Genomic DNA, 17,865 nt, shown 5'->3' with positions numbered 1-17,865 from the left:
GAAAGGGGAATTCTGCAACTGTGTATTTTTCCACTCCGTTCTAATTTAAAACCACTTATAAGTGACAACTCCCAACCCGAGGCAGGTGCTGTGTGGTAGCTCATTACACCCTGGGGACCTCGTGTAAATCTTTTTTTTCCTGAGAACAGCTATTGTCTTCCAAGGAAAAGCTTTTAGCATAATGGCAGGCTGAATAGAACATTGCTCTTGTACGAATATTTTTAAGAGAAAGAACAAGAGAAAGGTATTCTTTAACAGCGGCAAACACAGCCTCTTGTTCCCTACCTCAGGCCCCCTGGAAAGAACAGCATGTGAGCCATCAGAGGCGATGGCAGCCCTGTGAGATTACCTCACCTCCAGACACAGAAGGGTAAACTCTGCTCTTTCAGGTTATAATAAATGCCAGGTAGAGGTGCCGCCAAGGGCAGAAATAGCAGATCTGCCCCCTCCATTCACCTCTGTTGTTTCTCGTCTTCTCACCAGTCTGAGTCAGGCAATCACTGTTCACTTGGAGAATGACAGCTCCTAACAAGAGAATGTCATTCTGCCTTGGGAAATTCTCACAGACGTATTCCCCCTCTCAGGTTCTTCTTGAGGATAGTCAAGACAATACGGCTCAGGGGCATGGATGGAGAGATATCCAAAGAGGAAAAGAATCATCAAGAGAATTCCTGAGAAAACCATGAAGCTTCCATCACAGAGATGTAACCCCAGACTAAAAAGGAACCCAACTTCCCCTGGACTGAAATGGTCATTGAAAACATGAGGGATTTCCCTAGTGGTCCAGTGGTTAAGACTCCACTGCAGAGGAGGGCACATGTTAAGTCCCTGATGAGGGAACCAAGATCCCACACGCCTCACAGCCAAAAAAGCAAAACATAAATCAGAAGCAATGTCGTAACAGATTCAGTAAAGATTTTTAAAAATGGTCCACATCATAAAAATCTTTAAAAAAGAAAAAAATAATGTGAGGGGATGGGGGAAGTGTGGAGAAAATAGAAAAGTTAACAGAATGATGATGGTCTTCAATAAGCAGTGTGTTTGGATTGTGTGCATTTCTGGGAAATTTCTCACTGAGGGCAGACCCTAAAGAGGGGGATATTCTGGAACTGTGGGGTAGAGACCTGGGGTCTCCTCTCTGAGAAACCTCTTAACATGGGGCTTCAGGCTGGTTGCATACCCTTAGTGAGGCTTAACTTGGCCATCTGCAAAAGGGAGATAAGGACAGCCCTTCTGCAAGAGTAGGAAGCCAGGCAGGGGAGTGACCAAGCCCTCGAAAAGGCAGACCAACTGCCCTTCCTGGTTTTTCATCCACTTTCAATGGGGTTTCAGGAAACAATACTCCCCTCCCCCGAGACTTTTTTTTAACCCTCTGAATTGTTCTCTAGTTTTCTTAAATGCAGTATCTTCTCTCAGTTCCAATTCAAAAAGCACACAAACGCACACACACGAACACACAGCACTCCTGAAGAGCACAGTCAGGTCCCCTACGTATGAACCCAAGTTGCAGACTTTGAAAAGATGCGAGCGTGGGTTCACATGCCCAATCACACAAGCCAGTCCAGGCGTCTGGCGTGCGTCGCCACCTGCGCGCCTCCTCTACCAGGGCGTGTGTTTTCGTGTGCTTTGCTGCGCTGTACTGCGTAGAGAACAGTGCTGCAGTGCTGTGCCAAGGCCCTTCCGTCGTGTCTGACTCTTTGTGACCCAGTGGACCTCCGCGTGCCAGGCTCCTCTGCCCTGCGATTCTCCAGGCAAGTATACTAGAGAGGGGGGTGTCATGCTCTCCTCCAGGGGATCTGGCAACCCACGTCTCGAACCCGTGTCTCTTATGTCTCCTCACTAGCAGGCAGGTTCTTCACCACTAGTGCCACCTGGGAGGCTCCTGGAAGAGAGTAGTACAGTGTCTGTATGTCAAGCCCAGGATGTCTGGAAGCAAAAACGTAATGCTTATGTAGCTGGTACTCCTGTACTTTTCAAGATTAAAACTGTTAATCATTTATGTTTGTATTCTATGTATTATTTGTACAGTATTTTTAATGTGTTATAGCACAGTACTCTAGGGGTTTCCCTGGTGGCTCAGATTGTAAAGAATCTGCCTGCAATGGAGGAGACCTGAGTCTGAGAAGATTCCTGGAGGAGAGAATGGCTACTCCAGTATCTTTGGACTTTCCCGGTGGTTCAGATGGTAAAGAATCTGCCTGCTAATGCAGGAGATGCGGGAGATCTGGATTCAATCCTTGGGTCAGGACTGAGCGACCAACACTTTCACTTTCACAGTACTATATAGCTGACTGTGTTAGCTGGGTACCAAAGCTAACTTTGTTGGACTTATGAACACACTCTTAGAATGGAACACATTCATATGTAGGGGACTTATCATACACAAGCTAAAGAAAATATGACTTCTCAACTCTTGGAATATCTGCTAACACACAACGTGTAAAAGGATCTGAAGTGTAATTCTGCCAGAAGATCACTAACCAATGGAGAGTAGTCTCAGAAAGCACCCAAATGCATGTCTGGGATAGATCTTGCCTACCAAACCTACCTCCAGACCAGCTCATCCAACGCCTTCTATTTCAGCCTGTCAGAGCCTTTATCCCACCCTCTTAGACTCTGTTCACTCTTCACTGACTCTCTGCTCTACACATCCCAAACATCCAGGCTTCCTTTGACCTCTGGAATCCTACCAGTTAAGAAGAGCCCAGACTGCCTAATTCCTCTATACCTTATCCACTGAGAGTCTCTGATGCTAGAATGAGTCATTTATCCTTTTTGTAACAGCTCCCTTTTATTCTCCATTTCTTTTCAAGTCAGTCTCTTCCACACGGCCTCAACGAGAATTTCTCGGAGAACTTCCCTGTTCACTGTCCCACTGAAAGGGTGGACAGTGACTCTGCTCTTGCGAACTTGCCAGCATTTTGGCTTTGAGGCTTAGATCTCCAGGTCTAAAATGAGCCTCTCTTGGGACCATTGTGAGGTCACTCACCCTCAATTCTCAGGAGAGAGATAAAACATACACCAGGCAAATCCGGCTACCTGGTCAGTTACTAAGTTGCGTCTGACTCTTTCTGACCCCATGGACTGTAGCCCACCAGGCTCCTCTGTCCATAGGATTTCTCAGATAAAAATACTGGAGTGGGTTGCCATTTCCATCTCCAGGAGATCTTCTTGACCCAGGGATTGAACTTATGTCTCCTAAATCTGGCTACTACTGACCAAAACTATATTTATCAGGAAAGTAAGGCTAAATGTTTCCAGGAAAATGTCTTTTTTTAAAAAAATGCTTTTGAAAAATAAATCAAAGAAAATGAATCCTTCCAGGAAAGACTCTCTGGAGCCCAGAGTCAAGAAAGAATTAAAAATAACCAATAAATTGCTCTCAACAAGCCCCTGGTCTAGGACTTTAGGCCAGACTGTCAGGGAACAAGTCTCCAGTGGAGGGGTGTTTGCTCCCTGGGCCCCCATGCTCTCATTCCTTGAACTTCTAAAATAAGACTGAAGTGATAATCCTGCTCAGTGGAAAGAAAGTCTTTTAGTGCCCAAAACCTCCTTATGAGGGATGAGAGGCCACCACTGAATCTGAAACCAGCCACATCACATTTAAATCCAACTGCAGACTGAAGCTGGTGACCCAGGGAGGGAGGAAGCAGAGAAGACAATTGGAGCCTGCAGGCAGGAAGAGTCTAGAGCTACTGGCTCATTGGCTGCTTTCTTGTCCTAAAACAATGCGACACACTGCAGTTCAAAGGAAGTTGTTTCATTTCTGATTTATGGGCATGGTATTGTGTTTTGGAGAGTAGGTGATGTTCATATTCTGCTCTTTACAGTAAAGACCTGTGCTCATGTATATATTGAAAGCTGCGAAATAAATTGTTTCTGAAACCCATCAGGGACTATGAATCCAGCACTGAGGCTCAGGTCATGCAATCTCACCTCTGTGCTGGGATCTGAAGGGTCTGGAGGGTTCTGAATCTTCCTTCCTTCTTTCCTTCCTGCCACAGTGCCTGAAACGTCCACCATGAAAATGTTTACATTGGGTGAGGAGAGGAAAATAAAATTCACTGTGAGCAGGAAGAGGATAATGCATTTACCTGCGGTCAATTTAGTGTCAGTTGCTTTAACAACTAAATTAGCTTCCAATAGTGTGAGGACATAGAATAGAGGAGAGAGGACGTTCTGGATCAGAGTGGAGCCCCTGAATGGTGACGTTGAACACTGGTTCTGATGACTGTTAGCGCATTTATTGTGCACATGCACCCAGGAGTCAGAAAAAGAAAATCAGAAATCAGGCACCACCATTGACTGTGACATTTAACTTCCCTGAGCTCCACTTACCTCATTTGTACACTAGCCTTTTCATTTTCCAGCTATATGAACTTAGATTAGGCCTGGGACCAACTGCTCAACACGAGGGTCCATTGCACAGTGAAAATACAGGGATTCCCCTGCTGGTCCAGTCATTAAGAATCTGCATTCTAGTGCCAGGGATGTGGGTTCGGTCCCTGGTCAGGTAACTAAAGTCCCACATCGCGTGGGACAACTAAGCCCACATGCCACAACCACTGAGCACAAGCACCACAACAAAATGCAACGAAGACCCTGATGATGCAATGAAGACCCTGCGAGATGCAATGAAGACCCTGCGAGATGCAACGAAGACCCTGCAAGATGCAACTACCCAACACAGCAAAATAAATAAATTCAAATAAACTCAGAGAAAATGCAAAGCCCCTTTCAGAACTTTTTTCTTGGGATTTTCAAGTTGGTGACTGAAGAGCATTAAACAAAGTTCGAGGCCCTTCTAAAGCATGGGATTTGTGCAAATGCCCACTTGACACACCTGCAAAGACAGCCCCCGTGGGTCTTTTCTCTCAGGACTCAGCTCAGTGATTGTCACTTCCAAGTCAATGATGCCCCAAAGAAGATGAACATCATTCATTTCTGGGTCTTCTCAACACCTGCCCATCTTGAGATGAACAGCAGCTGACATGCTAGCACATGTTTAAGAGAGAAAACTATAAAGATACATGAGAGTGATGTAGGAGATATTTGGGCACCAGGCTGAGCAGCTGCATCCAGTCTCCTGTGGACACTTTGAGACAAAATAGCAACAGGAGCATCGGCCCTGATTGGGTGAAAGACAAAGTGACCATATTTTTATCATACGTCTTGCCAAGTTCCCCAGAAACCTTCACGCTGGAATCCATCTTGGTTGAGAGATGCGTGTGCCACCAGGAAGGACCCTGAGTCAGGCCAAATATTACAAGCAAGATTACTGGCTAGAGACAAACACAGAAGACTGCCCCCATGTAAGCAAACTAAGCCATTCTTATTGGGAGCAGTTCACTCTGAGAATTCACCCGTGTGCTCTTCCATGCGTGCTATGTACTTGATCTTTCAACTGTGTCCAGCTCTTTGTGACCCCATGAGGAGCCCCACCAGGCTCCTCTGTCCATGGGATTTCCCAGGCAAGAATATTGGAGCGCTTGTATATTTTGGAAATTAATCCTTTGTCAGTTATTTCACTTGCTATTATCTTCTCCCATTCTGAAGGTTGTCTTTTCACCTTGCTTGTAGTTTCCTTTGATGTACAAAAGCACATGAAATGATGCTCAGCATCACTCATTATTAGAGAAATGCAAATCAAAACCACAATGAGGTATCACCTCACGTGGGTCAGAATGGCCATCATCAAAAAGTCCACAAACAATAAAAGCTGTAGAGGGTGTGGAGAAAAGGGAATGCTCTTGCACTGCTGGTGGGAATGTAAATTGATATAGCCACTGTGGGAGATGGTATGGAGATTCCTTAAAAAACTAGGAATAAAACCACCATATGACCCAGGAATCCCATTCCTAGTCATATACCCTAAGGAAGCCAAAATTGAAGAAGACACATGGATCCCATTGTTCGCTGCAGCACTATTCACAAAAGCTAGAACATGGAAGCAGCCTAGATGTCCATCGACAGATGCCTGGATAAAGAAGCTGTGGTACATATGCACAATGGAATATTACTGAGCCACAAAAAGGAATGCATTTGAGTCAGTTCTGATGAGGCAGATGAACTTAGAACCTATTATACAAAGTGAAGTGAGTCAGAAAGAGAAAAATAAATAAATATCATATTCTAATATACATATACGGAATCTAGAAAAATGGTACTGAAGAAATTATTTACAGGGCAGCAGTGAAGAAATAGACATAGAGAATAGCCTTATGGACACGGGGAGAGGGGAGGAGAGGGTGAGATGTATGGAGAGAGTAACACGGAAACTTACATTACCATATGTAATATAGATAGCCAACGGGAATTTGCTGTATGGCTCAGGAAACTCAAACAACAACCTGTATCAACCTAGAGGCTCTGTATCAACCTAGAGGGGATGGGATGGGGAGGGAGATGGGAGGGGTTTTCAAAAGGGAGGGGGAATATATGTACACCTATGGCTGATTCACATTGAGGTTTGACAGAAAACAACAAACTTCTGTAAAACAATTATCCTTCAATAAAAAAAAATTTTATAATTATGCAAGACAGCAAAAAAGACACAGATGTGTATAGTGGACTTCTGGACTCAGAGGGAGAGGGAGCGGGTGGGATGATTTGGGAGAATGGCATTGAAACATGTATACTATCATGTAAGAATAGAATCACAGTCTATGTCCGATGCAGGATACAGCATGCTTGGGGCTGGTGCACAGGGATGACCCAGAGGGATGTTGTGGGGAGGGAGGTGGGAGAGGGGTTCATGTTTAGGATTGCATGTACACCCGTGGTGGATTCATGTCAATGTATGGCAAAACCAATACAGTATTATAAAGTAAAATAAACTAAAAATAAAAAGTTTAAAAAAAAAAAGAATACTGGAGTGGGTTGCCATTTCCTCCATGTGTACTTTGATTTTGATAAACAGTTAATCTGTTTCACAATATCGCTCTCTATTGAATTATTTCCTTAAAGAAGATGAGGACCAAGGTCCTGCTTCCAGCCATCCCCACCCCCCAACAATAGTATACATGTATTATTACCAACCTTAGATCCCAAGCAGAAATGAGCCTCCATTGATTCATATGAATGTGTGATAAGAAATATTTTCTCTTTTTTTTAACTGAACTATTTGGAAGTGTCAAATTTTTTAGGGGCTGTCACTGTGTGTCAGTGGCATAAATGGTAAAGAACCAGCCTGCCAGTGCAGGAGGCATAAGAGACACGGATTTGGTCCCTGGGTCAGGAAGAGCCCCTGGAGCAGGAAACAGCAACCCACTCCAGTATTCTTGCCTGGAGAATTCCATAGACAGAAGAGCCTGGTGGGCTCTAGTCCATAGGGTCTCAAGGAGTTGGACATGATTGCAGCAACTGAGCAAGCAAGTACTGTGTTTCAAGTCCTTTCCTTAAAGGGAGAATGATCTCTGTGGTTATAATATCAACGAAAGTACCATTGACAGTGTAAATAAAGATGCAAGAGCAGAGGCAACTCTATGTTATAATTACACACTGGGTACCGCGCAGCTCCTATTTAGAAACTGAGCCTGCAAAATGCAGACATACATAGATCCACTTTCTTAAATAAATAATTGCTCTCTGAAGGTTGCCTGGAAGGATTACTGTCTCAAACTTCCACGAACTGCTCATCTGCAAGGGAAGAAGGTGGTAACTGTTAGAGAAACCGCTCTTAAATGCATGAACCACATCAGAGAACTTTTAGAAAATCCCTTATTATTCATTAAAGCATGTTATGGCCTTATTAATTCAGATGGGATAATCGGTTGTTGATTAGCCAGACAGTTAAGCATTCATTGTCAGATGCTGATGGGGTGTGAGAAATTACATTTCCTATTCACCAAAGATTCACCTGAATGCAGTTAGCACTTCATCAGCTAAGGCTGCCTCTTTAGGGGATAAATTAGCTAGATTTTTATTCCCCAGCCTTTTCTTTCATTTCCCAAACTTTTCCATATTGCAAAGCATGCCTCATTCTGCTTGATTTTCCTTGCCTTTGTCTGAGGTTGAAAACTATGCCAGGAGGAGCCAACTTTAAAAGCTGGTGGGTTACAAAGAAAATCACATTTGTGCTCAGGATTCTAGCATGAAATGGGTGCTGTGTGTGTCTGCTCATGTACATCTCTGTGTGTGTCTGTGTGCTTTGGTTTGGTTTTACAACTCTTGGCTAGAGCCTCCTCCACACTTTTAGTTCTTCAGATCCAAACTGTATCCAGGTCATTCAGGGACTTATTCAGCCAGCTCTCCAAGACTCAGCTTCTTTAATTTCCAAACTGTGACTGACCATGAGGGTAGTATAACAGCTGAGCATGGTGAGAAAAGTCCCTGGATTACAGGTCAGAAAATGTTGATTCATTTTCCGGTTCCAGATCTGTTTTAGGAGAACTGACTGTCACTTTTAAACTGCTCTCAATTTCAACAAGTCATTTCATCTCTTTGACAATATGCAATTAATTTTCTTCTCCCTATGATAACAGAGCAACACTGATATTTAAGCTCCAATACTTTGGCCACCTGATGTGAAGACCTTACTTATTGGAAAAGACCCTGATGCTGAGAAAGACTGAGGGCAGAAGGAAAGGGGAGGACAGAGGATGAGATGGTTGGATGGCATCCCAGACTCAGTGGACAAGAGTTTGAGCAAACTCTAGGGGATAGTGAAGGACAGGGAAACCTGGCGTGTTGCAGTCCAAGGGGTCACAAAGAGTTGGACATGACTTAGCAACAGACCAACAAAACAAAGCAAGAAGAGTCGGGGTGTATTTCTACAAAGGTACACCAGTACCCAATCCTTTGTGGAATTTCTGACCTCAAAGGGACAGAGAGCTTCCAAGACTAAGAGGACCTCCTGGACCACCATCACCACCAAATCTTCAAAGAAGGTATGTGATTACTCACGGAACTGCTCCAGGTGGTCAGCACTGTCAGACTCCGGCATGGCCGTGATGGTCACCAATGGACAGGAATTCCCTCCTAGTGTCTGGCAGAGAACCTCCTGTCGGAAGTAGACCTGCTTGCGGTTCACACTTTTTTCCAGAATGTCAAGGTGAGTCTGGGGCATAAATGAAAGAAAAGTGTATTTTAAGATTTTTGATAATAACAGTAGGTGAAAGCAGCAACACAGCTTATATTCCTCGAACTCCTGGTAGTTTAGAAATATTTTTGTTAACCTAATCTTTCTGACAGGCTCAGTGGTAAAGAATCTGCCTCCCAATGCAGGAGATGTAGGTTCAGTCTCTGGGTTGGGAAAATCCCCTGGAGAAGGCAATGGCAACCCACTTCAGTATTCCAGGCTGGGAAATCCCATGGACAGAGGAGCCTGGCAGGCTATGGTCCATGGGGGTCACAAAAAAAGTTGGAGAGGACGTAGCAACTAAAACCAACAGACCTGCCTGACACAGGGCATCAAGTCATTTAGAAGCAGGACTGTTCCTGCTCCCTGGAAGAAGTTCAGTGAGGCTGAACAGGACACATCATTCCTGCCTGTGTCTGCACAACAGAGTATCTGATTTCAAGCTGCACTGCAGCAAAAGAGGAGGGGCATACAGCACTCTTCCCCTGAGAGTGACATGCAAAGAACGCGATTATCACAAAGACTAAGTACACGCAAGACGCTTGGGAACATGAGACTGAGCTTCAGTGGTGCACATGACTAGATTTAAGCAATACAAGGAGCGCTGGGAGCATATGGAAGGAAAATAGAAAGCAACCAATCCAGGGAAAATGTTAAGTGAAGAAAACTAACTGGTAACAAATGATTTTCCCTACCATACCCTACATCTGAGCTTCCCTGGTGTCTCAGTGGTAAAGAATCCACATGCCAATGCAGGAGATGTGGGTTCAATCTCTAGGCTGTGAAAATTCCCTGGAGAAAGAAATGGCAACCCACTCCAGTATTCTTGTCTGGGAAATTCCAAGGACAGAGGAGCCCGGCGGACTACAGACCACAGGGTCATGAAGAGTCAGACACAACCTAGCGATGAAACGACAAAGGATGTCCATGCCCCAAACTGCAGACCCTGACAATATGTTACCTTACATGGCAAAAGGGACTTTGCAGATATATTTAAGATTTAACTCTATTTGAGATGGGTAGATGATCCTGCATTAACCAGTTAGGGCCAAACTATTAATATATAAATCACAAATGCTTAAAGGCAGAGAACTTTCCCCAGCCGCAAAGGACCAGTACCACATGCAAAGAACTCAGGCTTCCATGCTGGCTTTGAAGATGGAGGAAAGAGGTCAAAGCTGAGGAATGTGGTGTCTTCTAAAAGCCAGCAAAGGGAAGGAAATGGATTCTCTTCCACTATCCTCCAGAAGGAATACAGATCCAATACACTGATTTTTTTCATCTCTGGTTCCTCTGGCTTTTCTAAAACCAACTTGAGCATCTGGAAGTGAACTTCGTATTGCTGAAGCCTGGCTTGGAGAATTTTGAGCATTACTTTACTAGCGTGTGAGATGAGTGCAATTGTGCAGCAGTTTGAGCATTCTTTGGCATTGCCTTTCTTTGGGATTGGAATGAAAATTGATCTTTTCCAGTCCTGTGGCCACTGCTGAGTTTTCCAAATTTGCTGGCATATTGATTGCAGCATCATCTTTTAGGATTTGAAATAGCTCAACTGGAATTCCATCACCTCCACTAGCTTTGTTCATAGTGATGCTTTCTAAGGTCCACCTGACTTCACATTCCAGGATATCTGGCTCTAGGTGAGTGATCATACTATCATGATTATCTGGGTCATGAAGATCTTTTTTGTACAGTTCTCCTGTGTATTCTTGCCACCTCTTCTTAATATCTTCTGCTTCTGTTAGGTCCTTCCCATTTCTGTACTTTATTGAGCCCATCTTTGCATGAAATGTTCCCTTGGTATCTCTAATTTTCTTGAAGAGATCTCTAGTCTTTCCCATTCTATTGTTTTCCTCTATTTCTTTGCATTGATCGCTGAGGAACGCTTTCTCATCTCTCCTTGCTATTCTTTGGAACTCTGCATTCAAATGGGTATATCTTTCCTTTTCTCCTTTGCTTTTCACTTCTCTTCTTTTCACAGCTATTTGTAAGGCCTCCTCAGACATCCATTTTGCTTTTTTGCATTTCTTTTTCTTGGGGATGGTCTTGATTCCTGTCTCCTGTACAATGTCACAAACCTCCGCCCATAGTTCATCAGGCACTCTGTCTATCAGATCTAGTTCCATAAATCTATTTCTCACTTCCACTGTATAGTCATAAGGGATTTGATTTAGGTCATACCTGAATTGTCTAGTGGTTTTCTCCACTTTCTTCAATTTAAGTCTGAATTTGGCTTTAAGGAGTTCATGATCTGAGCCACAGTCAGCTCCTGGTCTTGTTTTTGCTGGCTGTACAGAGCTTCTTCACCTTTGGCTGCAAAGAATATAATCAATCTGATTTTGGTGTTGACCATCTGGTGCTGTCCATGTGTAGAGTCTTCTCTTGTGTTGTTAGAAGAGGGCATTTGCTATGGCCAGTGTGTTCTCTCGGCAAAACTCTATTAGCCTTTTCCCTGCTTCATTCTATACTCCAAGGCCAAATTTGCCTGTTACTCTGTGAGGCCCTAAATGGGAAACCTTAAAAAGAAGGGCTAGCTTTGCGGTTTAGAGCTAAGATGGTGCCTGGCGGAAGAGATGAGGGTGCAGCTTAAGTTGTTTGTCAAAATTTTTGATTGGCTCTCTTGATTTCCATGCTCGTGGACAACACGTGATCACCATAGACCCCTGTCATGATGCAAGCACGTGGTAATCTGACCTTTAACTTGATTGGTAGAACTATGGAAAGTCCCTCACAAAACCCCCCTGCTTGCCTATATAAACCAGGAGCTTACGACAATAAAGCGGAACTGCTTAGACAGAACCCCTGTCGCATCTTATTGTCTCTCGCTCGCTGAGGGGCTGGGTTGGCGGACAGCAGGCTCACTTTTCCTTGGGACCCCTCAGCTCTGCTGAGGGAAGTTCCACTGCCTCTCTCTTTCTGTGGAGTGGCCCCTGCATTACTCCAGGTGTTTCTTGACTTCCTACTTTTGCATTACAGTCCCGTATAATGAAAAGGACATCTTTTTTGGGTATTAGTCTAGAAGGTCTTGTAGGTCTTCATAGAACTGTTCAACTTCAGCTTCTTCAGTGTTACTGGTCAGGGCATACACTTGGATTACCGTGATATTGAATGGTTTGCCTTGGAAATGAATAGAGATCATTCTGTCACTTTTGAGACTGCATCCAAGTACTGCATTTCAAACTCTTTTGTTTACTATGATGGCTACTCCATTTCTCCTAAGGGATTCCTGCCCACAGTATTAGATATAATGGTCATCTGAGTTAAATTCACCCATTCCAGGTGAATTTATTGAAATTCACTGGATCATCGAAAAAGCAGGAGAGTTCCAGAAAAACATCTATTTCTGCTTTATTGACTAAGCCTTTGACTGTGTGGATCACAATAAACTGTGGAAAATTCTGAAAGAGATGGGAATACCAGACCACCTGAACTGCCTCTTGAGAAACCTATATGCAGGTCAGGAAGCAACTGGACATGGAACAACAGACTGGTTCCAAATAGGAAAAGGAGTACGTCAAGGCTGTATATTGTCACCCTGCTTATTTAACTTCTATGCAGAGTACATCATGAGAAATGCTAGGCTGGAAGAAGCACAAGCTGGAATCAAGATTGCCGGGAGAAACATCAATAACCTCAGATATGCAGATGACACCACCTTTATGGCAGAAAGTGAAGAACTAAAGAGCCTCTTGATGAAAGTGAAAGAGGAGAGTGAAAAAGTTGGCTTAAAACTCAACATTCAGAAAACTAAGATCATAGCATCTGGTCCCATCACTTCATGGGAAATAGATGGGGAAACAGTGGAAACATTAGTGTCAGACTATTTTCGGGGGCTCCAAAATCACTGCAAATGGTGACTGCAGCCATGAAATTAAAAGTCACTTACTCCTTGGAAGGAAAGTTATGACCAACCTAGACAGCACAGTAAAAAGCTTTGCCAACAAAGATCCGTCTAGTCAAGGCTATGGTTTTTCCAGTAGTCATGGATGGATGTGAGAGTTGGACTATAAAGAAAGCTGAGTGCTGAAGAATTGATGCTTTTGAACTGTGGTGTTGGAGAAGACTCTTGAGAGTCCCTTGTACTGCAAGGAGATTCAGCCAATCCATCCTAAAGGAGACCAGTCCATCCTAAAGGACATCAGTCCTGAGTGTTCATTGGAAGGACTGATGTTACAGCTGAAACTCCAATACTTTGGCCACATGATGTGAAGAGCTGACTCATTTGAAAAGACTCTGATGCTCCGAAAGGTTGAGGGCAGGAGGAGAAGGGGACGATAGAGGATGAGATAGTTGGATGGCATCACCGACTCAGTGGACATGGGTTTGGGTAGACTTCGGCAGTTGGTGATGAACAGGGAGACCTGGGGTCACAAAGAATCGGACATGACTGAGTGACTGAGCTGAACTGAACATTGATTTTTTTTAAAAAGCTTTTTATTTTGCATTGCAGTATCGCCAATTAACAATGTTGTGATAGTTTCAGCAAAGGTTGTGAACACTAAAGAGACTCAGCCATACACATACATGTGTCCTTTCTCCCTCAAACGCCCCTCCCATCCAGGTTGGCACATAACACTGGTCAGAGTTCCTTGTGCTAGACAGTAGGTCCTTGTTGGTTATCCATCTTAAATTCAGCAGTGTGTAGGTGTCCATCCCAAACGCCATAATCATCCCTTCTGCCTGGCAACCATAGGTTCGTTCTCTAAGTCTATGAGTTTGTTTCTGTCCTCTATGTTCATTTGTATCATTTCTTTTTAGATTCCACATATAAGTGAGGTCATACAATGGTTGTCCTTCTCTGACTTCTCTCAGTATGACAGTCTCTAGGTCCATCCATGTTGCTGCTGATGGCATTATTTATTCTTTTTAATGGCTGAGTAATATTCCATTGTATATATATGTCACATATTCTTTATCTGTTCCTCTATTGATTGCCATTTAGGTTGCTTCCATGTCTTTGCTATTATAAACAATGCTGCAATGAACATTGGGATGCATGTATCTTATCAGGTTGATTTTTGCCCAGTGATGTTTACCCATATTGAACTTCTCACCATAAGAGCTGTAAGATTTTTTTTTCAATTGTTCAAGCTACAAAATTTGTGATAATTTGTTATGGCAGCAATACAAAACCAATAAGTAAGAAACAGAATTTTCTAAATTAAGTAGAAATCCTAGCATCTGGGTAGGAATGGACTAACTTCCACTTGTACTCTATTGAATAAATGTCAGACTTACAAGGAAAAAGAAAAAGTCCCAAGGAAAGAAAAGATGACCAATGATTCTGTGGCCTTTCCTCTAGCTTCAGGTATACCTGAAAATTTGACTCTGAATCGCATCCTCCTTGCAACTGGGATCCTGAATCATCTGCCTCCACACAGACTACTGCCTGGATTAATATGAATTTATTACTCTCTGTCTGCATCAACACAAGTTTACTGCCTTAGGAAACACTATCCTGGGAAAATAGAAATTACAAATTAATTTACTTTTCATAAATTGATAATTTTTCAGGAACATCTCAACAACTCTTCAATAGAAAATATCAACTGAGGACTTCCCTGGTGGTCCAGTGGTTAAGAATCTGCCTGGCAAGGCAGACGACACAGGCCCTCTCCCTGGTCTGGGAGCTAAGACCCTACATGCTGGAGAGCAGCTAAGCCTGTGGGCCATGACTAGAGAATCCATGAGCCACAACAAAAATGATGCCCAACACAGTGAAGACCCAGCATACCGCAACTAAGACTCGACAACCTCAAGGTTCTTGCCTTACAGCGTCCACCAGTCTAAAAGCATTTTATCATGATCTTTACCCAGTGTTAATCAAGCCCTACATTAACATACCAGAACTTAACAAAACTTTAAAATCTTAATAAATACCTCAGGTTTGCCCTTCCTCCTTTGAGACACTATCAAGACTCTTGTCACATTCTGCTTTATCAAATATGTTAGTTTCCTATCACTTCTGTAACAAATTACCACACATTTACTGGTTGGAAACAATACAAATGTATTGTATTACAGTTCTGGAGGTCAAAAGCCCAAAATGGGTTTTACTGTGCAAAAATCAAGGTGTTGGCAGGACTGCATCTCCCATGGAAGTTCTAGAAAGTAACTTCCTTGCCTTTTCTAGCTTCTCGAGGGCAGCTACATTCTTTGTCCCATGGTGTTCTCCTCTTACATTCAAAGGAAGCAACCACAACATTCCTACCTCGGTTTCCACGGTCAAATCTCCTTCCCTGACTCGGACCCTTCTGTCTCAGTGGTCCATGGTTAAGGACCCTCTTCCAGACCTAGGAATCGAACCCAGGTCTCCCACATTGCAGGCAGACGCTTTACCGTCTGAGCCACCAGGGAAGCCTGGTGATTACATTGGACCCAATCTAATTGTCTGACAATCTCCCCATCTCCAGAGGTTTAACTTAATCACATCTACAAAGTCCTTTGTGCCACATAAAGCAGCATCCTTGAAGGTTTCAGGGATTAGCAAATGAACATCTTGGGCTGGGGGCATTATTCTGTCTACCACACCAAGGTAAGCAATATCTTCGGTCTGTCTTAGAAACAGGTGGTATTTCTGAGAGCCAGCATTTGACACAATACTAAGAAAAGGAATTATAAGGACCATGGCTACCTCAGGTTCAAAAGAATTCACCTAAGGCCCATATATCTGACCAAACCCTTGTGCTTCATCTTCCTATCATTGTCAAGTGATGATGAATACCAGGTATTATTGTGAAGCACCTGCAGTGGGGATTGGGAGGTAGTCTCAATACCCCTGAGAAGACGAGGCTAGCTGATTGTGCACGCACACACACTGTGCACACACTAGTTACAAAGGCTCTATGTAAATAGCTAAGTATGAAAGCTGAGGAAAACCTGGAACCGATGGCTCTTCTAAGTTGAGCTCAGCTTCATCTCCCATGACCACACACTTCCCTGGCAAAGACTGACTCAGGCCAAGAAAGCTGTGCCTGAGAGTCCAGACTTTCACAGAGGCCCTCCCACGCATGCTGTGCTATTGCCTGCCTTTCTCAAGGATGCGTTCATTTCGTTCCGGGTAAAGCCTAAACTTATGTGTTCAATCACCAATCTACACCCAACATCACTGCTCCTTGTTGAGCAGAATGGGGGTTTCATCATACAATTAAAGTTATTTTTAAAAGTAAGTGTGTGTGTGCGTGTGTGTGTGTAGAGATAAACCTATTCATGTAAATATATATATACATATACAGATGCAAAAAGTTATTCTTGGGTCACAATTCCTTCTGCAGTGCTAAATGTCAGAGGAAATGGAGTACTGCTTAGTGCTTGAAAGTACAATGTATAGCAAACCTATAACCAGCCAAGTTTTTACTCACAAATATCTTCTCATATAAGCTTAGCTATGCAAGAGCTCAGAAAACACATCACCTCACCCTTATAATAACTTGAAGACAAATTTTAGCTGCCCAAATTCAAACTAAAGAGTGATATAAAAGGACAGTCCAGTTAAACAAGGTTCGTTTAGATGATCATTGGAAAAAACAGTTACTATATAATACAAACATAAAAAATAGTTCTTTAGGGAGAAAACATATCATCAAATGTTAATCTCATCATGTGGTTCTAAAATGAAATTAAAAAGAAATGCGTAACTGAAGTATAAAGTAAAACAAAATGTTCACTTTTCAGCTTACATGGACATGGTATTATTATTTAATTCTTAAAAATGGAAAGGCAGTATAGCAAGATGACTAACCATGCAGGCTCTGAGTCAACCAGCCTGGGTTCTAAATTTGGTTGTGGATTCTAGATAAATCATGTAAATTCTATACTAAACCTCTTTGTGACTCAGTTTTCTCTGTAAAGTTGTATATAAAATGGCATTACCTATGACATTCAGTGGTCGCTATAATTTAGTCATTTACTGTGCGTGAGAAGTGTCTGTCATACAGGAAACACTCAATTTCAGCTGTTATTATTCATGGATACATGTATATTTAATTTTTTTAAGGGCTGAAAGGGAAACACTAGTAGAATTTTAAACACTGTAGGAAAAAATATCAAAGAAAATATGGTCACTTCATGTTGCATAAAACAGAAAGAAAGAAAGAGAGAAAGGAAGAAATGAGGAAAAGTAGGGAGGGAGAGAGGGAAGGAAAAAAGAAAGGAAGAGGGAGGGAGGAAGGGATGGACAGGGGACGAGGTGGAGAGAGAGAAAGAAAGAAAGAAAAGCAATGAAGCATAGAAAGTACAAAACCAAAATGACAGACGCAACACCGAAAATTGTTTAAAGTATAAATAGGCTAAACAGCATTATTAAATGACAGAAACTTTCAGATTAGCTCTTCAAAATCCCACTGCCTATTGTATATAAAAGGAACTTTAAAAGAGAAGGAAAAAAAAGACCCATGATGTGTATGAAAAACATTCCTAAATTATCTTTTATTCTATTTGACTCAACTAAAATATTTTAAAAGAGAAATATGGAAACTAAATGGATAAGCAAACATAAATTAAAGTGGGCCTGGCAACAGCAATATATGACAAAGTCATATTCGAGAAAAGTGCATTAAATGGGATTTAAAAATCTTATTTTGATAAAGGGCATGATTCACAAAGAACATATAAGACTCATAAATCTCTGGAATCAAATAATGCAGAACTGAAATATACAACGGCAAAATGGCAGAAGGGGAAAATTCTGTACTAGGAGCGGGAGACTTTATAACAATACATCAGCCTTGATATATCAATTGCAAAATAGTGATAGAGCATTTGAACAATATTGTTTTTCATAGACA

The 17,865-nt window shown here is 42.6% G+C and overlaps 1 protein-coding gene across 1 annotated transcript in view; it reads right to left on the bottom strand.

The window, feature by feature from the left end:
- Positions 1–17,865, bottom strand: part of AGBL1 (ATP/GTP binding protein like 1) — an 843,984-nt gene that overhangs the window by 687,856 nt on the left and 138,263 nt on the right. The window contains exon 15 of the mRNA XM_018066611.1: positions 8,905–9,058. Within this exon, the coding sequence (XP_017922100.1) occupies positions 8,905–9,058 (154 nt within the window). The remainder of the gene's footprint in view (positions 1–8,904; positions 9,059–17,865) is intronic.

This window comes from Capra hircus, chromosome 21 (assembly GCF_001704415.2).
Source record: "Capra hircus breed San Clemente chromosome 21, ASM170441v1, whole genome shotgun sequence".
Taxonomy (NCBI): Eukaryota; Metazoa; Chordata; class Mammalia; order Artiodactyla; family Bovidae; genus Capra; species Capra hircus.
Note: the sequence above shows the minus strand (reverse complement) of the source record. Positions and strands in the feature narration are given on the sequence as shown.